General features: G+C 40.8%; 1 protein-coding gene across 1 annotated transcript in view; it reads left to right on the plus strand.

Moving 5' to 3' along the window:
• Window positions 1-15031: 15031 nt before the first annotated feature.
• adcy8 (adenylate cyclase 8 (brain)) overlaps window positions 15032-20403 on the plus strand; it is an 87815-nt gene continuing 82443 nt past the window's right edge. The window contains 3 exon segments of the mRNA XM_029453256.1: window positions 15032-16730; window positions 16732-16794; window positions 16796-16921. Of these exon segments, the coding sequence (XP_029309116.1) occupies window positions 16020-16730; window positions 16732-16794; window positions 16796-16921 (900 nt within the window). The 5' untranslated portion in view covers window positions 15032-16019.

The following is a 20403-nucleotide window of genomic DNA, read 5'->3' on the forward strand; positions in this document are numbered from 1 at the left end:
AGCACTTATTTATGGAGTGTTTATAATTTTATTTTTTATGTTTGCACCATACTTCTCAGTAACTCACCAATGTTGCATGGTGTATTTAAGTTACAAGCTTGAAAGCAATAGCTTTAAATGAGGTTGAGTTAATAAGTACTACTGAGGCCAGCTCTTAGGGGATTGGTGATTTAAGTTAAATTTGTCTCTGATAACTAGCTATTCAGCTACATTTGTCTTAAGCCCTGCAATGGTTGTTTAACAAGGCGGGTAAGTGCCATTTTATGACAAGGGTATGTGGTGCCTTCAGTTTAGAAATTGAAGAATGAACGCATATTTGTTTTATTTTGGCACTTTTATAATCTGTAATGTTACGGCAGAACATATGTTGGCTCCTCCTGAGATCACTGCCCATTAGTTAAGTATGGTGGAACTACTTTTGGTGGGACTTCTTATGATTACATGGTGGTTAGTAATGTAAAACAAAGGTTAGGAACAGAAGTATAGTCGAGCTGAAGCACGTGCTGTATGAGTACAGTGACTGTCAGCTATAAAAGGAAGTATCAACATGAGGAGGGGGGGGCTGCCCATTAGGGTGGAGGCATTCGGGGAAGGGGTTAAAGGTTCACAGGGTTGGATGTGGTTTGGAACATCCGTGTTATGTTTCTTAATGTTTTTTAAATGTATTTTTTATTTTTAAGTACATGTGGGTAACCTAATCTGTGTCAAAGGTCATGTCGCAGGGTGTGGAGGTTAAATTTACTTCCTAGAACTGCAGAGGCCTGCAAAAACTTTTAAAAATCAAACAGGTTATGAATAGAGTTAAAAGTCTGCAATCTAAAATTGTTTTTTGCAAGAGACACATTTACTGCCAAAGGATGATATTAGGATTAGGAGGAGGTGGACGGGATGTGTGTATTCAGCAACATGTTCTACTCAGGCTCGGGGTGTTATGATGTTAATTCACAAATCGGTACCATTTCAGGTAACAAATGTAATCAAGGACGAGGCTGGTAGATACTTAGTTGTGCAGGGTACTCTACTAACAGAAACCCTGAATCTAGTTATCATATATGCCCCCAATAATGATGATCCAAAGTTTTTCAGGGACCTGTTTTATACGCTTTCAACATTTACTGGTAATTACATCATAGCAGGGATTTTAACTGTGTATTGGATCCAACAAAGGATCGGTCAGGGGGCGTAGATTCATCACACACCAACAGCAGGGAAGTATTACTTAATATTATGAAAGATTTCAATTTGAAGGACATCTGGAGAGAATTAAAGCCTGATGCTATAGAGTGTTCTTGCTATTCTGCTTCTTACCAATCTTATTCCCGTATTGATTACTTTTTGATATCAGCAAATTTGGCTTCTAAAATTAAAGACGGCACTTATGATGGAATCCTTATTTCGGACCATGCACCAAACTCACTGCTTTATGTCAACTCACGGCTGACGAGAGATCCTCCGAAATGGCGATTCCAACAAAAATGGTTGCAAGACAAAGATTTTGTCACGTATCTTGGCAAACAAATTGATTTATATTTTGAGACAAATACATCGGAAACATCAACATCTATAAGATGGGAAGCTTTTAAAGCATTTATTAGAGGCCAAATTATTAACTATTATATATACTATTAACTATTATTCTTTATCCGTATATCTATAATCCATTATCTGTATATTCTCTATCCATATATCTATTATCCATTATCTGTAGATTCTTTATCCGTATATCTATTATCCATTATCTGTATATTCTTTATCAGTATATCTATTATCCATTATCTGAATATTCTTTATCCGTATATCTATTATCCATTATCTGTATATTCTTTATCAGTATATCTATTATCCATTATCTGTAGATTCTTTATCCGTATATCTATTATCCATTATCTGTATATTCTCTATCCGTATATCTATTATCCATTATCTGTATATTCTCTATCCGTATATCTATTATCCATTATCTGTATATTCTTTATCAGTATATCTATTATCCATTATCTGTATATTCTTTATCAGTATATCTATTATCCATTATCTGTAGATTCTTTATCCGTATATCTATTATCCATTATCTGTATATTCTTTATCCGTATATCTATTATCCATTATCTGTATATTCTTTATCCGTATATCTATTATCCATTATCTGTATATTCTTTATCCGTATATCTATTATCCATTATCTGTATATTCTTTATCCGTATATCTATTATCCATTATCTGTAGATTCTTTATCCGTATATCTATTATCCATTATCTGTATATTCTTTATCCGTATATCTATTATCCATTATCTGTATATTCTTTATCAGTATATCTATTATCCATTATCTGTATATTCTTTATCCGTATATCTATTATCCATTATCTGTATATTCTTTATCAGTATATCTATTATCCATTATCTGTATATTCTCTATCCGTATATCTATTATCCATTATCTGTATATTCTTTATCAGTATATCTATTATCCATTATCTGTATATTCTTTATCAGTATATCTATTATCCATTATCTGTAGATTCTTTATCCGTATATCTATTATCCATTATCTGTATATTCTTTATCCGTATATCTATTATCCATTATCTGTATATTCTTTATCCGTATATCTATTATCCATTATCTGTATATTCTCTATCCGTATATCTATTATCCATTATCTGTAGATTCTTTATTCCGTATATCTATTATCCATTATCTGTATATTCTTTATCCGTATATCTATTATCCATTATCTGTATATTCTTTATCCGTATATCTATTATCCATTATCTGTATATTCTTTATCCGTATATCTATTATCCATTATCTGTATATTCTTTATCAGTATATCTATTATCCATTATCTGTATATTCTTTATCCGTATATCTATTATCCATTATCTGTATATTCTTTATCAGTATATCTATTATCCATTATCTGTATATTCTTTATCCGTATATCTATTATCCATTATCTGTATATTCTTTATCCGTATATCTATTATCCATTATCTGTATATTCTTTATCCGTATATCTATTATCCATTATCTGTATATTCTTTATCCGTATATCTATTATCCATTATCTGTATATTCTTTATCCGTATATCTATTATCCATTATCTGTATATTCTTTATCCGTATATCTATTATCCATTATCTGTATATTCTTTATCCGTATATCTATTATCCATTATCTGTATATTCTTTATCAGTATATCTATTATCCATTATCTGTATATTCTTTATCCGTATATCTATTATCCATTATCTGTATATTCTTTATCCGTATATCTATTATCCATTATCTGTATATTCTTTATCAGTATATCTATTATCCATTATCTGTATATTCTTATCCGTATATCTATTATCCATTATCTGTATATTCTTTATCCGTATATCTATTATCCATTATCTGTATATTCTTTATCCGTATATCTATTATCCATTATCTGTATATTCTTTATCCGTATATCTATTATCCATTATCTGTATATTCTTTATCCGTATATCTATTATCCATTATCTGTATATTCTTTATCCGTATATCTATTATCCATTATCTGTATATTCTTTATCCGTATATCTATTATCCATTATCTGATATTCTTTATCCGTATATCTATTATCCATTATCTGTATATTCTTTATCCGTATATCTATTATCCATTATCTGTATATTCTCTATCCGTATATCTATTATCCATTATCTGTATATTCTTTATAGTATCCGTATCCATTATCTGTATTCTATCCGTATATATCTGTATATTCTCTTATCCGTATATCTATTATCCATTATCTGTATATTCTTTATCCGTATATCTATTATCCATTATCTGATATATTCTTTATCCGTATATCTATTATCCATTATCTTAATATTCTTTATCAGTATATCTATTATCCATTATCTGTATATTCTTTATCCGTATATCTATTATCCATTATCTGATATTCTTTATCCGTATATCTATTATCCATTATCTGTATATTCTTTATCCGTATATCTATTATCCATTATCTGTATATTCTCTTATCCGTATATCTATTATCCATTATCTGTATATTCTTATCCGTATATCTATTATCCATTATCTGTATATTCTCTATCCGTATATCTATTATCCATTATCTGAATATTCTTTATCCGTATATCTATTATCCATTATCTGAATATTCTTTATCCGTATATCTATTATCCATTATCTGTATATTCTTTATCCGTATATCTATTATCCATTATCCGTATATTCTTTATCCGTATATCTATTATCCATTATCTGAATATTCTTTATCCGTATATCTATTATCCATTATCTGTATATTCTTTATCCGTATATCTATTATCCATTATCTGTATATTCTTTATCAGTATATCTATTATCCATTATCCGTATATCTATTATCCATTATCTGAATATTCTTTATCCGTATATCTATTATCCATTATCTGAATATTCTTTATCCGTATATCTATTATCCATTATCTGAATATTCTTTATCCGTATATCTATTATCCATTATCTGTATATTCTTTATCAGTATATCTATTATCCATTATCTGTATATTCTTTATCCGTATATCTATTATCCATTATCTGTATATTCTTTATCAGTATATCTATTATCCATTATCTGTATATTCTTTATCCGTATATCTATTATCCATTATCTGTATATTCTTTATCAGTATATCTATTATCCATTATCTGATATTCTCTTATCAGTATATTATCCATTATCTGAATATTCTTTATCCGTATATCTATTATCCATTATCTGTATATTCTTATCCGTATATCTATTATCCATTATCTGAATATTCTCTATCCGTATATCTATTATCCATTATCAGTATATCTATTATCCATTATCTGTATATTCTCTATCCGTATATCTATATCCATTATCTGTATATTCTCTATCCGTATATCTATAATCCATTATCTGTATATTCTCTATCCGTATATCTATAATCCATTATCTGTATATTCTCTATCCGTATATCTATTATCCATTATCTGTATATTCTTTATCCGTATATCTATTATCCATTATCTGTATATTCTCTATCCGTATATCTATTATCCATTATCTGTATATTCTCTATCCGTATATCTATTATCCATTATCTGTATATTCTCTATCCGTATATCTATTATCCATTATCTGTATATTCTTTATCCGCTATATCTATTATCCATTATCCGTATATTCTTTATCCGTATATCTATTATCCATTATCTGTATATTCTTTATCCGTATATCTATTATCCATTATCTGTATATTCTCTATCCGTATATCTATTATCCATTATCTGTATATTCTCTATCCGTATATCTATTATCCATTATCTGTATATTCTTTATCCGTATATCTATTATCCATTATCCGTATATTCTTTATCAGTATATCTATTATCCATTATCCGTATATCCGCTGGCTAAACTGGAGCCCCAGGAATATTGCCGTTACCCCCAGCGGCTGAATCGTCGTCAGACACACAGCTGACGGCTTCCAAAAGTGTAATAAATAAACCTGGAACATTAACAAGATTTTACAGGTTAACAGATTTGAATAGCTGATCACCGAACATTTCTTGTTTTACCATTGGTTACGACAACATTGCCTGTGAATAAACATTGAGCTCTCGTATAAGTTTTACACGATCCTTTCCAACGATAACTCCTGCGTTGTTGTTTTAAATGTTTCCAGTGTTTCACAAGGAACTTTAAAACGTAGAGACAAAGAAGAAAAATGGAGGATTGAGGGCAGGATCGTAACGTGTCGGCAAACATGGTGCAGAGAGCAAATGTATCGGAAGCGCTGTGGTTTCAATTTGTAGTTTAAGTAGACGTATTGACCAATCACGTTAGATGTCCATGTGGAGAGCAAGAGGCTGGCTACTGGTTAGAACTGGCTACTTGTGAAATAATACGGTCTTAGACTTTAACTCTCAACTACATTCTCATGTCTCAAGTTGTTAATCGGACTGTTAACAATGACGGGCGCAGAGAAAAGGAAGTTTTATCCGTATATCCTTTATCCGTATATACATTATCTGTTTTCCGAATATCCGCTGGCTACACTGGAGCCCCAGGAATATTGGCGTTACCCCCAGCGGCTGAATCGTCATCAGACCCACAGCTGACGGCTTCCGAAATTGTCATATACAACTCTCATTTTAACATCTATCGTTACAAACGTCCCCAGAGTTTAGTCCAACCCACAACACCTCGGATCAGCTCGGCTGGTTCACAGGTGGAAACATTACAAACAGGAACTCAGTTCAGATCCTTACGATGCATCAATCTGTTGATTCCGTCTGATTCAATGAGCCCAGGTTTATCCTCATTACATCCTCACTGAGTTGTTGTGTTCTTAATCTAAAGTTTTGTTTCTTCAAACCAAGTTTATATTTCAGGATCATGAGGAGTCTTGGATTAAAATGAAAGACCTCTTATTCTTTTCTGCTTGTATCTGTTGGGTTTACTGGTGAGCTGTAATCCTACAGGGAATGAAGAGTCAATAAAAGTCAGTGTGGCTGCAGATTCTCAGTGTTTAACCCTGATGGGTCCAGAGAACGGACTCAATGCTGAGAGAAGCGTTTATCTGTGTAATTATTAACCTTTTATTTAACTAGAGAAGGGTGACTGAGCTTTTACACTCTTGTTCCACCTGCTCCGTCCTTCAGTCGCACATTAACTGACTGAAGCAGCAGGCCGTACGATCACAGCTCGCTCTTATTGGAGCCGAGTTAGAGCGAATGAGCCGGAGACATTTGGAAAAACTGATTTAGAAATCTCTTTTATCACAGAAGAGCTGTGTTAAGGTAGTCAGAAGGAACATACAAAGGCTGGACGTGTGCTTTAGAGAAGCATTTCATATAAAAAACTGTAAATATAGATTACATGTGTGTAGACTCATTTCATTCTAAAATGTAAAAACTTGCAAAAACGTTGAAGTTGTTGGACATAGCTGATAATCTGTTATATATATATACTGTTATACAATATCTGCATTTCCTTCTGCCAAACTCGTCCTCATAACAAAATAGTTTTTTTTTGTATGTCAGTATAATATTAATAATAATTATAATTGTTGCTAAATCCTGATTGGTGCATGACGTAGATGACATCACTAAAAATCTAACAGAAATCTGTAAATGTGAACTAAACAAAGTGTTTTAAATTTGGCAAAAGTATCTAAAAGTACTTGGTTATGGTTAGAAAAAACTTTTTATTTTAAACTTAGTTGATTGTTTCTGAGAAATATGCATACAGCCAATATAATAAAATATATTACATTACAGTTCATTTAGAGGACGCTTCTGTCAATAAGTGCAAACAATCATGAAGATACAACTCAGAACAAGAAGAATCTTATGAAATCATTTAAGTGCAGAACAACAGCTTCAAATAGGACAAATCAATGTAGTGCAACATACAGAAACATTTTTACTTTCAATTGTTATTGTTTCTTTTTCATTTATTTCTTAAACAGGTGGGTTTTCAGTCTGCCATGGAAGGTGAGAACACTTTCTGCTCACCTGATATCACATATTATATACAGTATATATCATATATATATGTATATAGTCACAACCTGTGCAGGAGAAGCCTCTCAGTCGTCTTCAGTGGAGGAAATGAACCAGAAACCAGCATGCCAGAAGAATTAATAAGGTTATTAGTCATACTACACAAACAACAACACCGTTTAAACAAAGACACACAAGTGACGTGGAGTAAATCATTATTGTAATGAAGTATGAAACGTAGGTTTGACAAACGAAGTGGTAAATAACCTTCACAGCAGGCGGCTGCAGTCAGAAGAGAGGGAGGAAAACATGTTCTGCAGATGAAGATTCAAAAGAATTATTAGCAGTTAGAGGTTTAAAGCCCTCTGAGGATCGTCAACCGGAGATATGTCCAAATGTAGTGTGCATAAACTACAGTGACCCACAGGTGTAATGGTTAATCACCGCAACCATGAGAGGTCCTCCAACACACAGTCATAAATGTGCACAAGATTGGCTGATGGTTCCGGTAGTATGTGAGAGAGAGACACACACACACACACACACACACACACACACACACAGAACAGAACTCATTATCTCCCCCAAGTCTGGTGGAGATAATAACGTCTTATAATAACAGCTCACTATGTTTTATGATGGATTTGTTCAAGGTGATCATGTCTTCACACCGAGTGCAGTTCTACTTGATCTGATTGGTGAGTGTGGTCCTTTCCTTCTCTGACTACAGCTCGCAGCAGCGCATCGTCTCACAATCGTTGATGAGAATAGTTACCAGCTCGCTCGTGTTTGTGGAGTTTTAGCAAATGAGCTCGGTGACGAACACAGTTACACTAAGCAGAGCATCAAGACTTCACAATGTCATCAGAGGAGGTTTTATTTGTATAATAATTAATAATAAACTGATTCATTAGTGACTGACTCATGGAGTTTTAGTACGACGTCTCTCATCCTAATGAGTTTGATTTGAATGCGAGGCTTCCAGTAGTGAATCATCCCAGAAAAATCACCTCGGCTGATCTCAGAGAAGTTATTCATTATTCACCGTCTGTGGAGCTGCTCCAGATGACATCATGACTACAGTCTGTCTCTGCTGCTGCAGATTCACATCCAGTAATACAGACGCATCCCTCACACACTCCTTTTGAACATTGTTTTTAGTTAACGTTGTTTATATTTGACGGTGCATCAGTTTGCATTTAGTCCACACGTACACAAGTATTCTTTTTAAACGTAGCTTTTCCTTACGCATTTTGGCCTTTCGTCTAAAACCCAAACACCGTTTTAGGACGCTGAAAGGTTTTCGTCTGTGAGTGTGGACCAGGCCTCAGGCGGGAGGGGTCAGTGGGCTTCATGGACCACTTTACTACCAGGATTCTTTCTTTCACTGGGAAATATTGTCATTTTTAATGCACTACTTTATTTGACAGCAGGAGTTACTGGTTACTTTGAAGAATCATATTTTCAAATGGCACCATTAGACAGTGGAAGACTTGTTACAGCTCAAGGACACCGTGACTTATAGACAGTTTCAGAAACATTTTACCAAACCATGAAAAACTTTCCTTCTTTTCTTTCTTCAACTTCACTCTTGAATATATATTTCTGTTACTTTTACTGGATTTTAGGACTATTAGTTGTAAAGGAATGTTTTCCTTACATGGATTTGTATTGTGGGAATATTTTACTGAGTTCTCCTTCCATCACCCTCTTACTAACCCACTGGTTACATTAAGTGTTTCCTAGAGGAGAAAGCTGTCTGCTGTGGGTTTATACAGGATGATTCATGTACACATGAGCTGATAGAAGAACTGTTGAAAACCTCAGACTGAACAAATAACAACAGGAAGAAAGTAGAAACAGCATCCTGCTCATGGCAGGTTGTGACCTCCAGCGGGGACAAATGATGAGAATAAAAACTCCTGCAGAAAAACCTTCCTTTGTCTCGCTCCATTATTCAAGGTACAAGACCTATTTCAGCTCTGCGGCTAGCCGCGGGGCTCGTCCCGTGCAGGGACCGCAGCCTTGACACACGGTCAGGTGACAGCTCTGGGAATGAAACATTCGTCCTTGCAGCGTGCGCTCGCTGTCCCTCAATTCATGTCATGTCATCTCGTCATTGAAACTTCAAATTACGGGACTGTGGAATTGATAAAGTGTCATGCGTGTCAGGGGGGCTGACCCGCAGGGGGCTTGTTTTAATGAGCGGGTCCGGGTGCAATGGCAAACAGCTTAATGTATGAGGGGACGGTGACGGGTTAGGGGATACAGACGGATGCACTTCAGATAATGTATGCCGACTTTAACGTGACAGGGGGGAGTAAAGGAAGGGTTTCACTCTAAATGGATATAAATTACATTTCACATGATCATCTGATTTTCATGACTTAATGCAACCAAATAACACAAAGCAATTAAATCTGCTTAATTGTTTCGAAAAAACACCTTTTTGAATGTGAACATGTTTCTTCTCTGTTTGTCGTGATGTTTAAAAATGAAAGAAAACTTAATAAAACCTCTCAACACAAAGACTAAAAGGTTTGATAACTGATGATACATATTCTATAAATGTGATGTTTATCTACAATACATAAATATAAGAACGTCTGTACATGAATCATGGTCGTGGTGGGTTGAAGTGTACATTAATCATGTTAAGATGCAGAGGACGCATCAGGAGAGAACGCAGATGTATTAATAATAATAATGACAGAATGCTATGGACTTACTCAAACTAACAATCTGAACCCATGGACGTGCGTTAGGTCAGGTCACATGAGACTCTCCTCTTTAGAGAACGTGGGTTGAGTTTCAAGGTTAATTATTGACCTTGGAAACAGAAGTGGTTGGTTTGGAGGTTTTGATCGGATGACCTTCCCGAGCAGACGGAGGGTTCTCAGTGTTCAGTTGTTTCCCAGATCAAGAAAGAAGCTGTTATGAAACAGGAATCTTAAAGTGCTCAGAAAGAATTCTAATTTGAACGAGTTGCATTGGAGAATAATGGCTTGTGTGTGTCGTGCTGCAGAACGTCAACGCGTCTCACAGAGACTGTGGCCAAATATATATTTTGTTTGTTCCTAACTGGGTGAAATCTAAGTGGCAGCCATGATGGGAGCAGGGGGAATTCTCTGAATGCTAAGGAACGTTTCTTCAATGCTTCCTTTCTTATCTCCTTCAGCAGAGGGTACACCAGCCGATCCTTTATGAAAAGGAGAGAATGCCGTACCACAGCTCCTTGCTGCAGCAACATTCAAAGCGACGCACGGGAGCGCCTTGTTACGTCACGGCGCCATGCAACAGCACCTTCCTGGGTTCGATTCTGGACCTTTGTTGCATGTCTTACCCCTCTCGTTCTCTCTCTCCCACATCTCTACTGCCCTCTATCAAATGAGGGCGAACACACACTGTTAAGATATTATATGCATCGGCATATATTGCATATTTAACATAACACAGAAGTCTGTCTTCGAAGAAAAGCAGATGAGACGATGAGATTTCAAGTCCATCCATCCATCCATCCATCCATCCATCCATCCATCCATCGTCTACTGCTTATCTGGGTGGGGTTGCGGGGGCAGCAGCTCCAGTAAGGAACCCCAAACTTCCCTTCTCCGGGCCACATCCTCCAGTTCCGACTGGGGGATCCTGAGGTGTTCCCAGTGAGGAGATATAATGTCTCCACCGAGTCCTGGGTCTTCCCCGGGGTCTCCTCCCAGCCTGAAACACCTCCCTAGGGAAGCACCCGGGTGGCTCCTTACTAGATGAACCACCTCAACTGGCTCCTTTCAACGTAAAGATTTCAATTCCAACCTAAATATTGTCCACGTTTCGTCTGCATGAAACAACACAGTTAAAACACACTAGTGTTTAAGATGCTCTGTTGTGTGAGACATATGAAAAGGTTCGTAATCAATCGATCAAATAGAAATGGTCATTGCAGACAGCTGGTGACCATGACAACGGGCTCAGTGATGGTTAGAAACTAACTTATTTATTCTGCAAACAGGGTTCATTATATTTTGGAAATATCTTTATTACATTTTGTCGCGTGAACACATTGTTCCTTTCATAAACAACATTCTGCTTGTTACAAAGTAGTCGAGACGTGTTTAGTATTTGCTTGATGTGCACGCTGCACCTCGTCTTTCTGGAGCAGCTTCCCTTCTGAAGACTCCAGCGATGTGGGAACTGCAGCTTTACAATTTCAATAATCCCCCCCCATCAGTTATGACGTCCTACTTATAAGGACACGTAGAGGGCGTGTTGAATACAATCCGGCTCTTCCGGGTGCTCGATAGTGTTCTGTGAGGTTCAGTTTGGGGAAGGATTTCAGTAATTCTTCTTTCCTGGGAATCAGCAGAAAAAAGCTACCGTGGAGACACGGCAGACGAAAGGAGGTAAAAATAGACGGAATAGGAATGAGGCAACTTTCCTTTCGCCTGGAGGCATGCATGAGCCACGCGTGAGTCAAAGTGGGGGTTGCTTTTCCTCATAAGGTCCTCTTGCAGCTCTTCAAGGTTTAGGAGGGAATCATTTTACCCAATCTAATCCGAGTCCAGCAGCTCTGACAGGCCTTGGCCCTGCTTCTCTCGGATAAGCAAAAGTGGGACAGGATCCTCGCACACAGCGGGAGAGGACGGATCCTCTACTGTGCACATTTCCTCTTCCAATATTCTGTCTACATTTTGGGCATTCTGATGACATTCTGAATTAATCTGAATTAATCTTGCTTTAACCAGAGCCCCCCGGGCAAGACAGGGAGTAGAGATCTGTGGAGGATGATTGTGAAAACATCTCTGGGGAGCTCTCCTTTCATCATTAATTTGAAGTTTACTGTTTGTGATTAACATGTGAGGGCCTGCGAGCCTAAGATTAGATTCATGATCGAGCTATATCACTGGGAATATTATTTACATTTTAGTAAATTGGTGCATGCTCTTACCCAGGGTGGTTCTCACTGAATAAACCGCACGTTAATAATTACCAACAATACAAATCAGAAGTAGTGCAGCAGCCACACAATGTCCGATGCATGACCGTGGAGCCAGAATGATACCATGGTGTGTTCAGACCCAACGATTGCATACAAGGCAACTGAGTTGTGCCAATATCTAACTAACCTAACCTTAATCCTGTTATCCGATGCTCAGCCCATCGAGGACTTGAGTACTCTCTACGGGGACTGCCCTTTGTTCCGATGGCCCATTATTCCAAAACCCTAATAGTCCAAAAAATGTCCCATTGGACCGAAAGCCCATTTGTCCGACAGACTGTTATCCTGAAAACAAACCCCCATTGTATTCCATGAACACACACTCTCCCAGCAACAAACAGAAGTGGCTGAGTGTTATGAAGAATGATGTCATTGGAACTTCTAGATTTCTCCTACTGAAGAAGGCATGACCTGCCCTACCTGCCTCTGATTGGCTCGTACTCATTGCCATTGTTGGTTAAGTTTAGGCATGAGGAGTGAGAGTGGTTAGGGGTAGGGTAAGAATATCAGGGTAAGCCAATCAGAGGCAGAGTAGGGTGGGTCATACCTTAAGGTGTGATGACATCATTCAGCATAATAATTAGCCATGTGCTTCTGTTCTTTGCAGGGACACTTTGTATTTCCAAAGCAGCGGTCCTTTGGAACAATGGCTGTTTGTTTACAGTATAACGGACAAATGGGCTTTTCAGTGCTAACGTTAGCAACGTAAGCTAACTAACTTCCTCTTTCCGTGAGGAAAACAAACTTAACAGTGCAATGGTTCCTCTGAATTGTTGAACTTTGGAGGAAACGATTACATCACTGACGGTTAATGGACTTGCTGAAAAAGGAAAAGTTCACAGTTATTAGTTATCACTATCGCTGGCTGATAGTTACGGCTAATGTTGGTACATTCTGTCGCTAAAGAAGTTTAACACACACTTCAAATTCAATGAACCGTATTTAAAAAACCTTTCTTAAAGAAAAGTGTCAATGTTTTACATCTATATTACATAGACAAGATATAAGAAGTCAATCATACTGCTTATTTCTTCATTTTTTAATGAAGCTATGCTAGTGTTCCCGCCTGCTTCCAGTCTTTGTGCTAATGGCTAAAATGTCGTAGGATGTGGTTGAACAGTTGGATTGTCCGGTCGTGCTTCTGACCTCAGGAAACCAGAGTTTGCCTCCTGTCATAGGCTGCAATTAACACTTCGCTAACTAACACGCACAATCTTGTGTGCTTCAGTTGCCTTACCTTCACCATAGTGTATTTACCATCCCCACAATCTTTCCCTAACCTTAAAAGAATACTGGGATACAATACCATTAACTAAATTAAATTAAATACGGACTCAAAATGGACAGTTTGTTCAAAGAACTACTGAAATCGATAAGATAGAACCTGAGAAATCGTCTTTTATTCCAGGCGTTCTTCTTTCTTGTCAAAATCGGGCCTATATTACCCACAATGCAACTCGAAAATTAGTTTGGTCGAAGATTGGTGATTTAAAAGAAATTCTGCCATTGGATGTTTTGAAGAATTGACCAATACTAACTTGGCCAGGGTTCCAGCTGATCCTTAAAACATCTTTAAAGGCTTTGAATTCATTAATCTAAAAAGGGATTCAAATGATTGAAATCAATCTTTCTAACGACTTTTAACTAAATGTTTTAGGAATTGTTATTTTTCTTTTTGCATTAACGGCTCGGATCAGGATAGCAGGAAACCAACAACACTCATATCTTGAGTGTGGGATGCTCAGAGCAGAAGCATTGTCTGCTAGCTCGCGACGACATGGGGAAGTGCAAATTCAATGACAACACTGCTAGGGTTGTAAATAAGAGTCCTCAGCAAACTGTTGCCACAAAGTTGGAAGCACACTATTGTCTATAATTTCATTTCACTCTGAAGCAATAAGATTGCCTCTCATTGGAACTAAAGGGGCCACGTGTGCATGCTTTAGCAACGTGCTAAAGTCAAATCATGTTGAATTGAGCAAAAGAACAGAAATAAAAGAGCAACGTGAGACAAAAAGCAAAGAATCTGAAGAAAATGATCAACATTTGGAGACAGAGGGATGAAAGGAAGGAGGTGGAGAAAGAAGGCCTCGTGAGAAACTGATAGGAAACGGTAGAAATGGGGATAAAGGAGAAGAAGAGCGTGGGATGGGAAAGACGGTTAAGACGAGGAGAGATGGGGGAACACACACACACACAGAGGTGACTGTGACGTCAAACCCGGAGCCCAGCTGACTCGCTCGCTCCGTGCCTCTCGCTGACCAGGCTCGCGCTCTCTGCACATCGACTCCACGCGGCTCCTGCTGCACGCCCTTTTAAACTACAAGAAGGGGGAGAAGGAGACGACGAAGAAGAAGGGGGGGGGGGGGGGGGGGAAACCGGGAGGACCTACGCGGAGAGACGGCTCACGGGAGGAGGAGGAGGAACTGGAGGAGGAGGAGGAGGAAGGAGGCATCGTTCTCATGCTCGCGCGCATATAGGACAATATTTTTTTGGACACTTTCCATGGACAAGAGCCGCTTTTCCTCGCGCGGTCTCCTCAAGGAGATAATCGAGTAGGATTGTGACGGAGGACAGTTGTGTGTCTTGGCACCGCTCGCCCCCCTCCCCTCGCAGCCAGGTGTTGCATTCAAGCGTGAGCCCCTCGTGTCGATGGAGAGGCACAAGAAGGAGGGTTGATCCGTGTTGCGGAGCTCACGCGCTCCACTCGGATCCTGTCTGCGAGCCTCTTGAACAACAACAAGTTGAAGATATTGTGTTTCCTCGGGCTCCACGCAACGTTTAAAGAAACGGATTCTATTAACGGTTTTCTTCTTCATTTTTTTTGGCCTTTTCTTTCGGCTGATGACCTTACCGGATTTGTCTTTGTGTGGCATCTTTTCTGAACGTGACAGAAAACAGGATACGTGATTTGTGCGTTTTCCTCCACAGCGGAACATAATGACAGAGTGAACGGACCCAGCTGTGCCAACGACGCGTTGTTTTTGGGTTAACATTTAAAGATGCCATTTTCTGCAGTCTCCGAAAGCTATTGACTGACACCTCGTGCACCCCAAACCCCCGCCTTGTTTTTCAAGGATCCCGGCTCTCCGTGGCGCCGCGGCATCCTGATGGTGCGGACGGTCGGCGCACGGTGGCTCGAGCAGCCGCTTGGACACACCGCCCGGGGATTTTTAGGCTTCAGCACAGAGACACAGTGCATGGTGATGATGGTACGCGGTTAATCCGGGAGATGCTTTTCCAGCCGAGTTGGATTTATTTGCTGTTTCTTCAGTGGAATCGTTCGCGTGACGATGACCTCCAGCCGCGCTTTACCCAGTGCCGTGCTCGCAGCAATCCGAGAGAGAAGCACGCACCCCCGGTTAGATGCGCACGAGAGGACGTCGTCCCCCCAAAATCGCTGAGATAACTTACAGCCGGGAAGGGAGGGGTACTATTCACCAAAACAAACGATAGGAGAAGAACATAATAACAACAGCAGCAACAAGCAGCAGTGATGGAACTGTCTGAGGTCCGGTGCTCCAGCGCGAGCGAGGAGCTGTACACCATCAACAAGACCCCGAGCAGCAGCAACAACAGCAACAGCAGCGGCAGCGCGCGACCCAAACGGCTGCTGTGGCAGAACGCTGTGCGACACATCACCGAGCAGCGGTTCATCCACGAGCAGGGCGGGGGAGGAGGGGTGAAGGGCATCGGGCAGGACGAGCCCTACGACCCGCAGGACGCACGGAAGCAGTCGGCGGGGCGGACGTCAGTGGGAGACCGGCACAACAACGGCGGGACCAAGGTGTTCCCGGAGCGCGCCAGCAGCGACTTGGGATTTTTGCAGATCGATTGTGCGCCGAGCAACTCTGACTTCTTCCTGAACTGGGGCTACACGTACCGGGGCGTCATCTTCCCCACGCTGCGCAACGCCTTCAAGTCCCGCGACCTGGAGCAGCTTTACCAGCGCTACTTTCTGGGTCAGAGACGCAAGTCGGTGGTAGTGATGAACATCCTGGACGTGGTGACCAAGATCACCCTGCTGGTACTTCACCTCACCCTGGCCTCCTCCCCGATGGACCCGATCAAAGGGACGCTGCTGGGCTTCTTCACGGGCGTCGAAGTCGTCATTTGTGCCTTAGTGGTGGTGCGGAAGGACACCACGTCGCACAGCTACCTGCAGTACAGCGGCGTGGTCACCTGGGTGGCCATGGCCACGCAGATTCCTGGCGGCCGGGCTGGGCTACGGGCTGCTCGGTGATGGGGTTGGGTACGTGCTGTTTACCCTGTTTTGCCACATACAGCATGCTGCCTCTGCCGCTCACCTGGGCCATCCTGGCCGGCCTGTTCACCTCGGGGCTCCAAATCCTGGTCCAGATGCTCATTTCCCAGAATGCACCACTCTCTACCAACCAGGTAAGCTCTCACCTGTCGCCAATCATCTTCTCTATTCTATTCCCCGCCCTTTTCTCCATCTATCTCTCCTTTATTGACGTCCTTCTCCAGCTACCTTTATCTCTTCCATCATTTCCCTAATCTCCTCGCCTCTCTCTCTCCTCTCTCATCTCTCATCGCCTCCGCCCACCGAGCAGTAAGAGAGAATCGAGATAAAAGAGAGAGCAGGAGAAGAGAGAAGAGAAAGGAGAAGCGAAAGAAGCGAGAGAGCGGAACGAGTCTCATCTCTCATCTCCTCTCTCCTCCTCTCCTCTCCTCTCTCCTCTCTCCTCTCGCATCTCCTCATCTCCTCTCCTCTCTCCTCTTCTCCTCTCTCTCTCCTCTCTCATCTCCTCATCTCCTCTTCTCCTCTCTCCTCTCTCATCTCCTCTTCTCCTCTCTCCTCTCTCATCTCCTCTCTCCTCCTCTCCTCTCCTCCTCTCCTCCTCCCCTCTCCTCTCTCCTCCCCTCTCCTCCTCCTCTCTCCTCTCCTCCTCCTCTCTCCTCCTCTCCTCTCTCCTCCTCCTTTCTCCTCTCTCCTCCTCTCCTCTCTCCTCTCTCCTCCTCCTCTCTCCTCCTCCTCTCTCTTCTCCTCTCTCCTCCTCTCCTCGCCTCCTAATTTCTCCCCTCTCCTCCTCTCTCCTCCTCCTCTCTCCTCTCTCCTCTCTCCTCCTCTCCTCGCCTCCTAATTGTCTCCCCTCTCCTCCCCTCTCTCCTCTCCTCTCTCCTCCTCTCCTCTCCATCATGCTCTCCTCGCCTCCTAATTGTCTCCCCTCTCCTCCTCTCTCCTCCTCCTCTCTCCTCCTCTCCTCTCTCCTCTCTCCTCCTCTCCTCTCCTCCTAATTTCTCCCCTCTCCTCCCCTCTCTCCTCTCTTTTCTCCTCCTCTCCTCTCCATCATGCTCTCCTCGCCTCCTAATTGTCTCCCCTCTCCTCCTCATTCTTCTTCCTCCTTCATCTCCATTTACCTCACCTCTACTTCTCTCCTCCTCTTCTCCACTTTCTCAATCTTCCACACTGCTCATTCTCTATCCCCCTTTCTTCCTCATTTAGGCGTCTCCACTTCCTCTCCATCTTCCTCCACTCTTCTCACTTCTCCTCCTCTCTTCCATCCTGTGCCCCAACCATTTTCTCTTTTATTGACCTCCCCGTCCTCATCTTCCATCTCCCTTTCTCCCCCTTCTCTTCCTCTCCTCCATCTCTTCACTGTTCTGTTAGTTTCTGTTCTTCAGTGTAACCTTGTTGACAGATGTGTGCAGAGTGCAGCTCTCAGCTGTTTCACTCTCCTTCACTTTGTGCTTGATTCTGATCATTAAAACTAAAGCTGTGCGTCAGTGAAGTGTGGCTTGTGTTATCGTGTGTGTACAGGTGTTCACGTGTCGGTTTACCTGAGCTGTTTGTGGCTCCGTACCTGTAACTTCCTGGTTCCTAAGGTCTTGCATATATTTGATGAAAGACTTCAGTTGTAATGAAATACGGCCTTTTCTGTGTTAATCAACCTCGTGTGACTGCTGAGGTTTCAGCACCAGGAGCTGTCCAACACACACACACACACACACCCACACACACACACACACACACACACACACACACACACACACACACACACACACACACACAGTCCTGAAGCCGCTCTGAATAGCTTCAGCACCCCCTACTGGTGAATATTATAATCATAAATCAGTTTTCTCAACACCAGCATGCAGTCCCAACCTTTTCTTGAAGTATTTAAGTCAACGTTAGTTTAACACGTGGCAGCGTGACCGTGAGGTTGAGAAGCTGACTCTATATCCACATCGGATGAACAGGTGAGCTCACAAACTAAGACTGAAGCTGAGCGGCTCCTCGTTTCTCTGCTGGAGTCTTTGCTTTCACTGGCAGTCAGTGGTTCAAACGTCACATAGCTTTTGTAATAGTTCAAACCAACAGCAGCGTGCAGTGCACCTCGCCTGTTGTTGATTTATGGAGACAGAAGAAGAACTTTTAACATTTTAGATGAGGGGGTTTGATAAGGCTCGTCTCTGTACTAGAGCTGCAACTAACGATTCTTTTCATTATGGATTCATCGTTTGGTCTATAAAATGTTAGAAAATAGTGGAAGGTGATATTTAAATGTCTTGTTTTGTCCCAGATATTCACTTTAATATGACATAAAACAGAGAAGAGCAGAACATCTCCATATTTGAGAGCATTTAAAGACATGTTGCATGAACATCTACTTTACTTTAAGGATTCATACATTATCTAAATAGTTGGTAACTTAACGCAGACATTTCTCACCTAAGTGAGTACGAGATGCACACATGTTTACACACTCTGAATGAAATCAGTAAATCAGTTTACAGAATCAGCTCCAGACAGTTTCTAGAGTATTTATAGGATCATGTGACTGAAGGGAAGTTTAAAATGAGTCTCATGTGACGCAGTTTGTTGGTGTTTGACGTCAGTAACACTTTGTGTTCATCTTCGTGCAATTTCCAGTATCAGTGACACAAAGAGACTATTGTTTCTAATCTCACAGATCTGAAGATTAACATGTTCATGTCTAATCGTCATTAATTGCAGCCCTGCAAGACGACAAACACAGATTCTGCAGATTTACTCACAGTGGCTGGTATTAATTATTACACACGTCTGTCCACACACAGTTTTGAGTTGAGCCTTGTTGTCCGCGCTCGTTGATGCAGCTCGTGCTTCTACATGCAGGAAGCTGAGAATACTCCACAAGCCTCTGCAGCTGCGACTAAAGCCTCGATGTGAAGGCTGATGAGCAGAGCCGAGTCCTTCTACTGTTGTCACGCTGAATCCCATCACGCTGAATCCCATCACGCTTCACTCCTCAGTCTGACGCCGCTGACCCTCTGCGTGGCCATATAGATGACTGGAGATGAGATGCAGCTGACTGTACGCTGCACTTTGTATCTCTTGTTGTGTCGCTTAGGGGGGATTTCCTATCATCCCCCGTGTGGGTCAGCCAGCGAGCCTCTGGGAGGAAACGTCGGATGTTGAGGCGGCTGTCAGCTGCAGATCTGGAGTCAAACTCTTCGCAGTGAACGACTGCCGTGTTTTGGGGATTTCTGCAGATCAATAAATCTGATATCTTTTAAATTCAACACAACGGTGTTTCAGGTTGTTTCCATTTGCTGGATTAAACCCTCATCGTGAGTTGTGATAGCCACCATGACATGGCCTAATCCAACACCTCCAGTTGTAGGAATGAATTCAAACTCAACCCAGCACAGATCAGCACAGATCAGCACAGATCAGCTCACTCGTGTCCTCTTCCATTTCTTATTTATGGACTAAATAAATCAAATAAAGCGGCAATTAAAAGTGCTGTTACGTCTCGAGTGAAGTCGGGTTGAAAGTTTATGTTTGCTGTCGAAAAAGACACAAAGAGGGTCGTTGCAAAGGATCCTGGGAATTGTAGGAAAACATGACTTTTAGTGAACAAGGCAGCGTTATG

This window comes from Cottoperca gobio, chromosome 17 (genome assembly GCF_900634415.1).
Source record: "Cottoperca gobio chromosome 17, fCotGob3.1, whole genome shotgun sequence".
Lineage (NCBI taxonomy): Eukaryota > Metazoa > Chordata > Actinopteri > Perciformes > Bovichtidae > Cottoperca > Cottoperca gobio.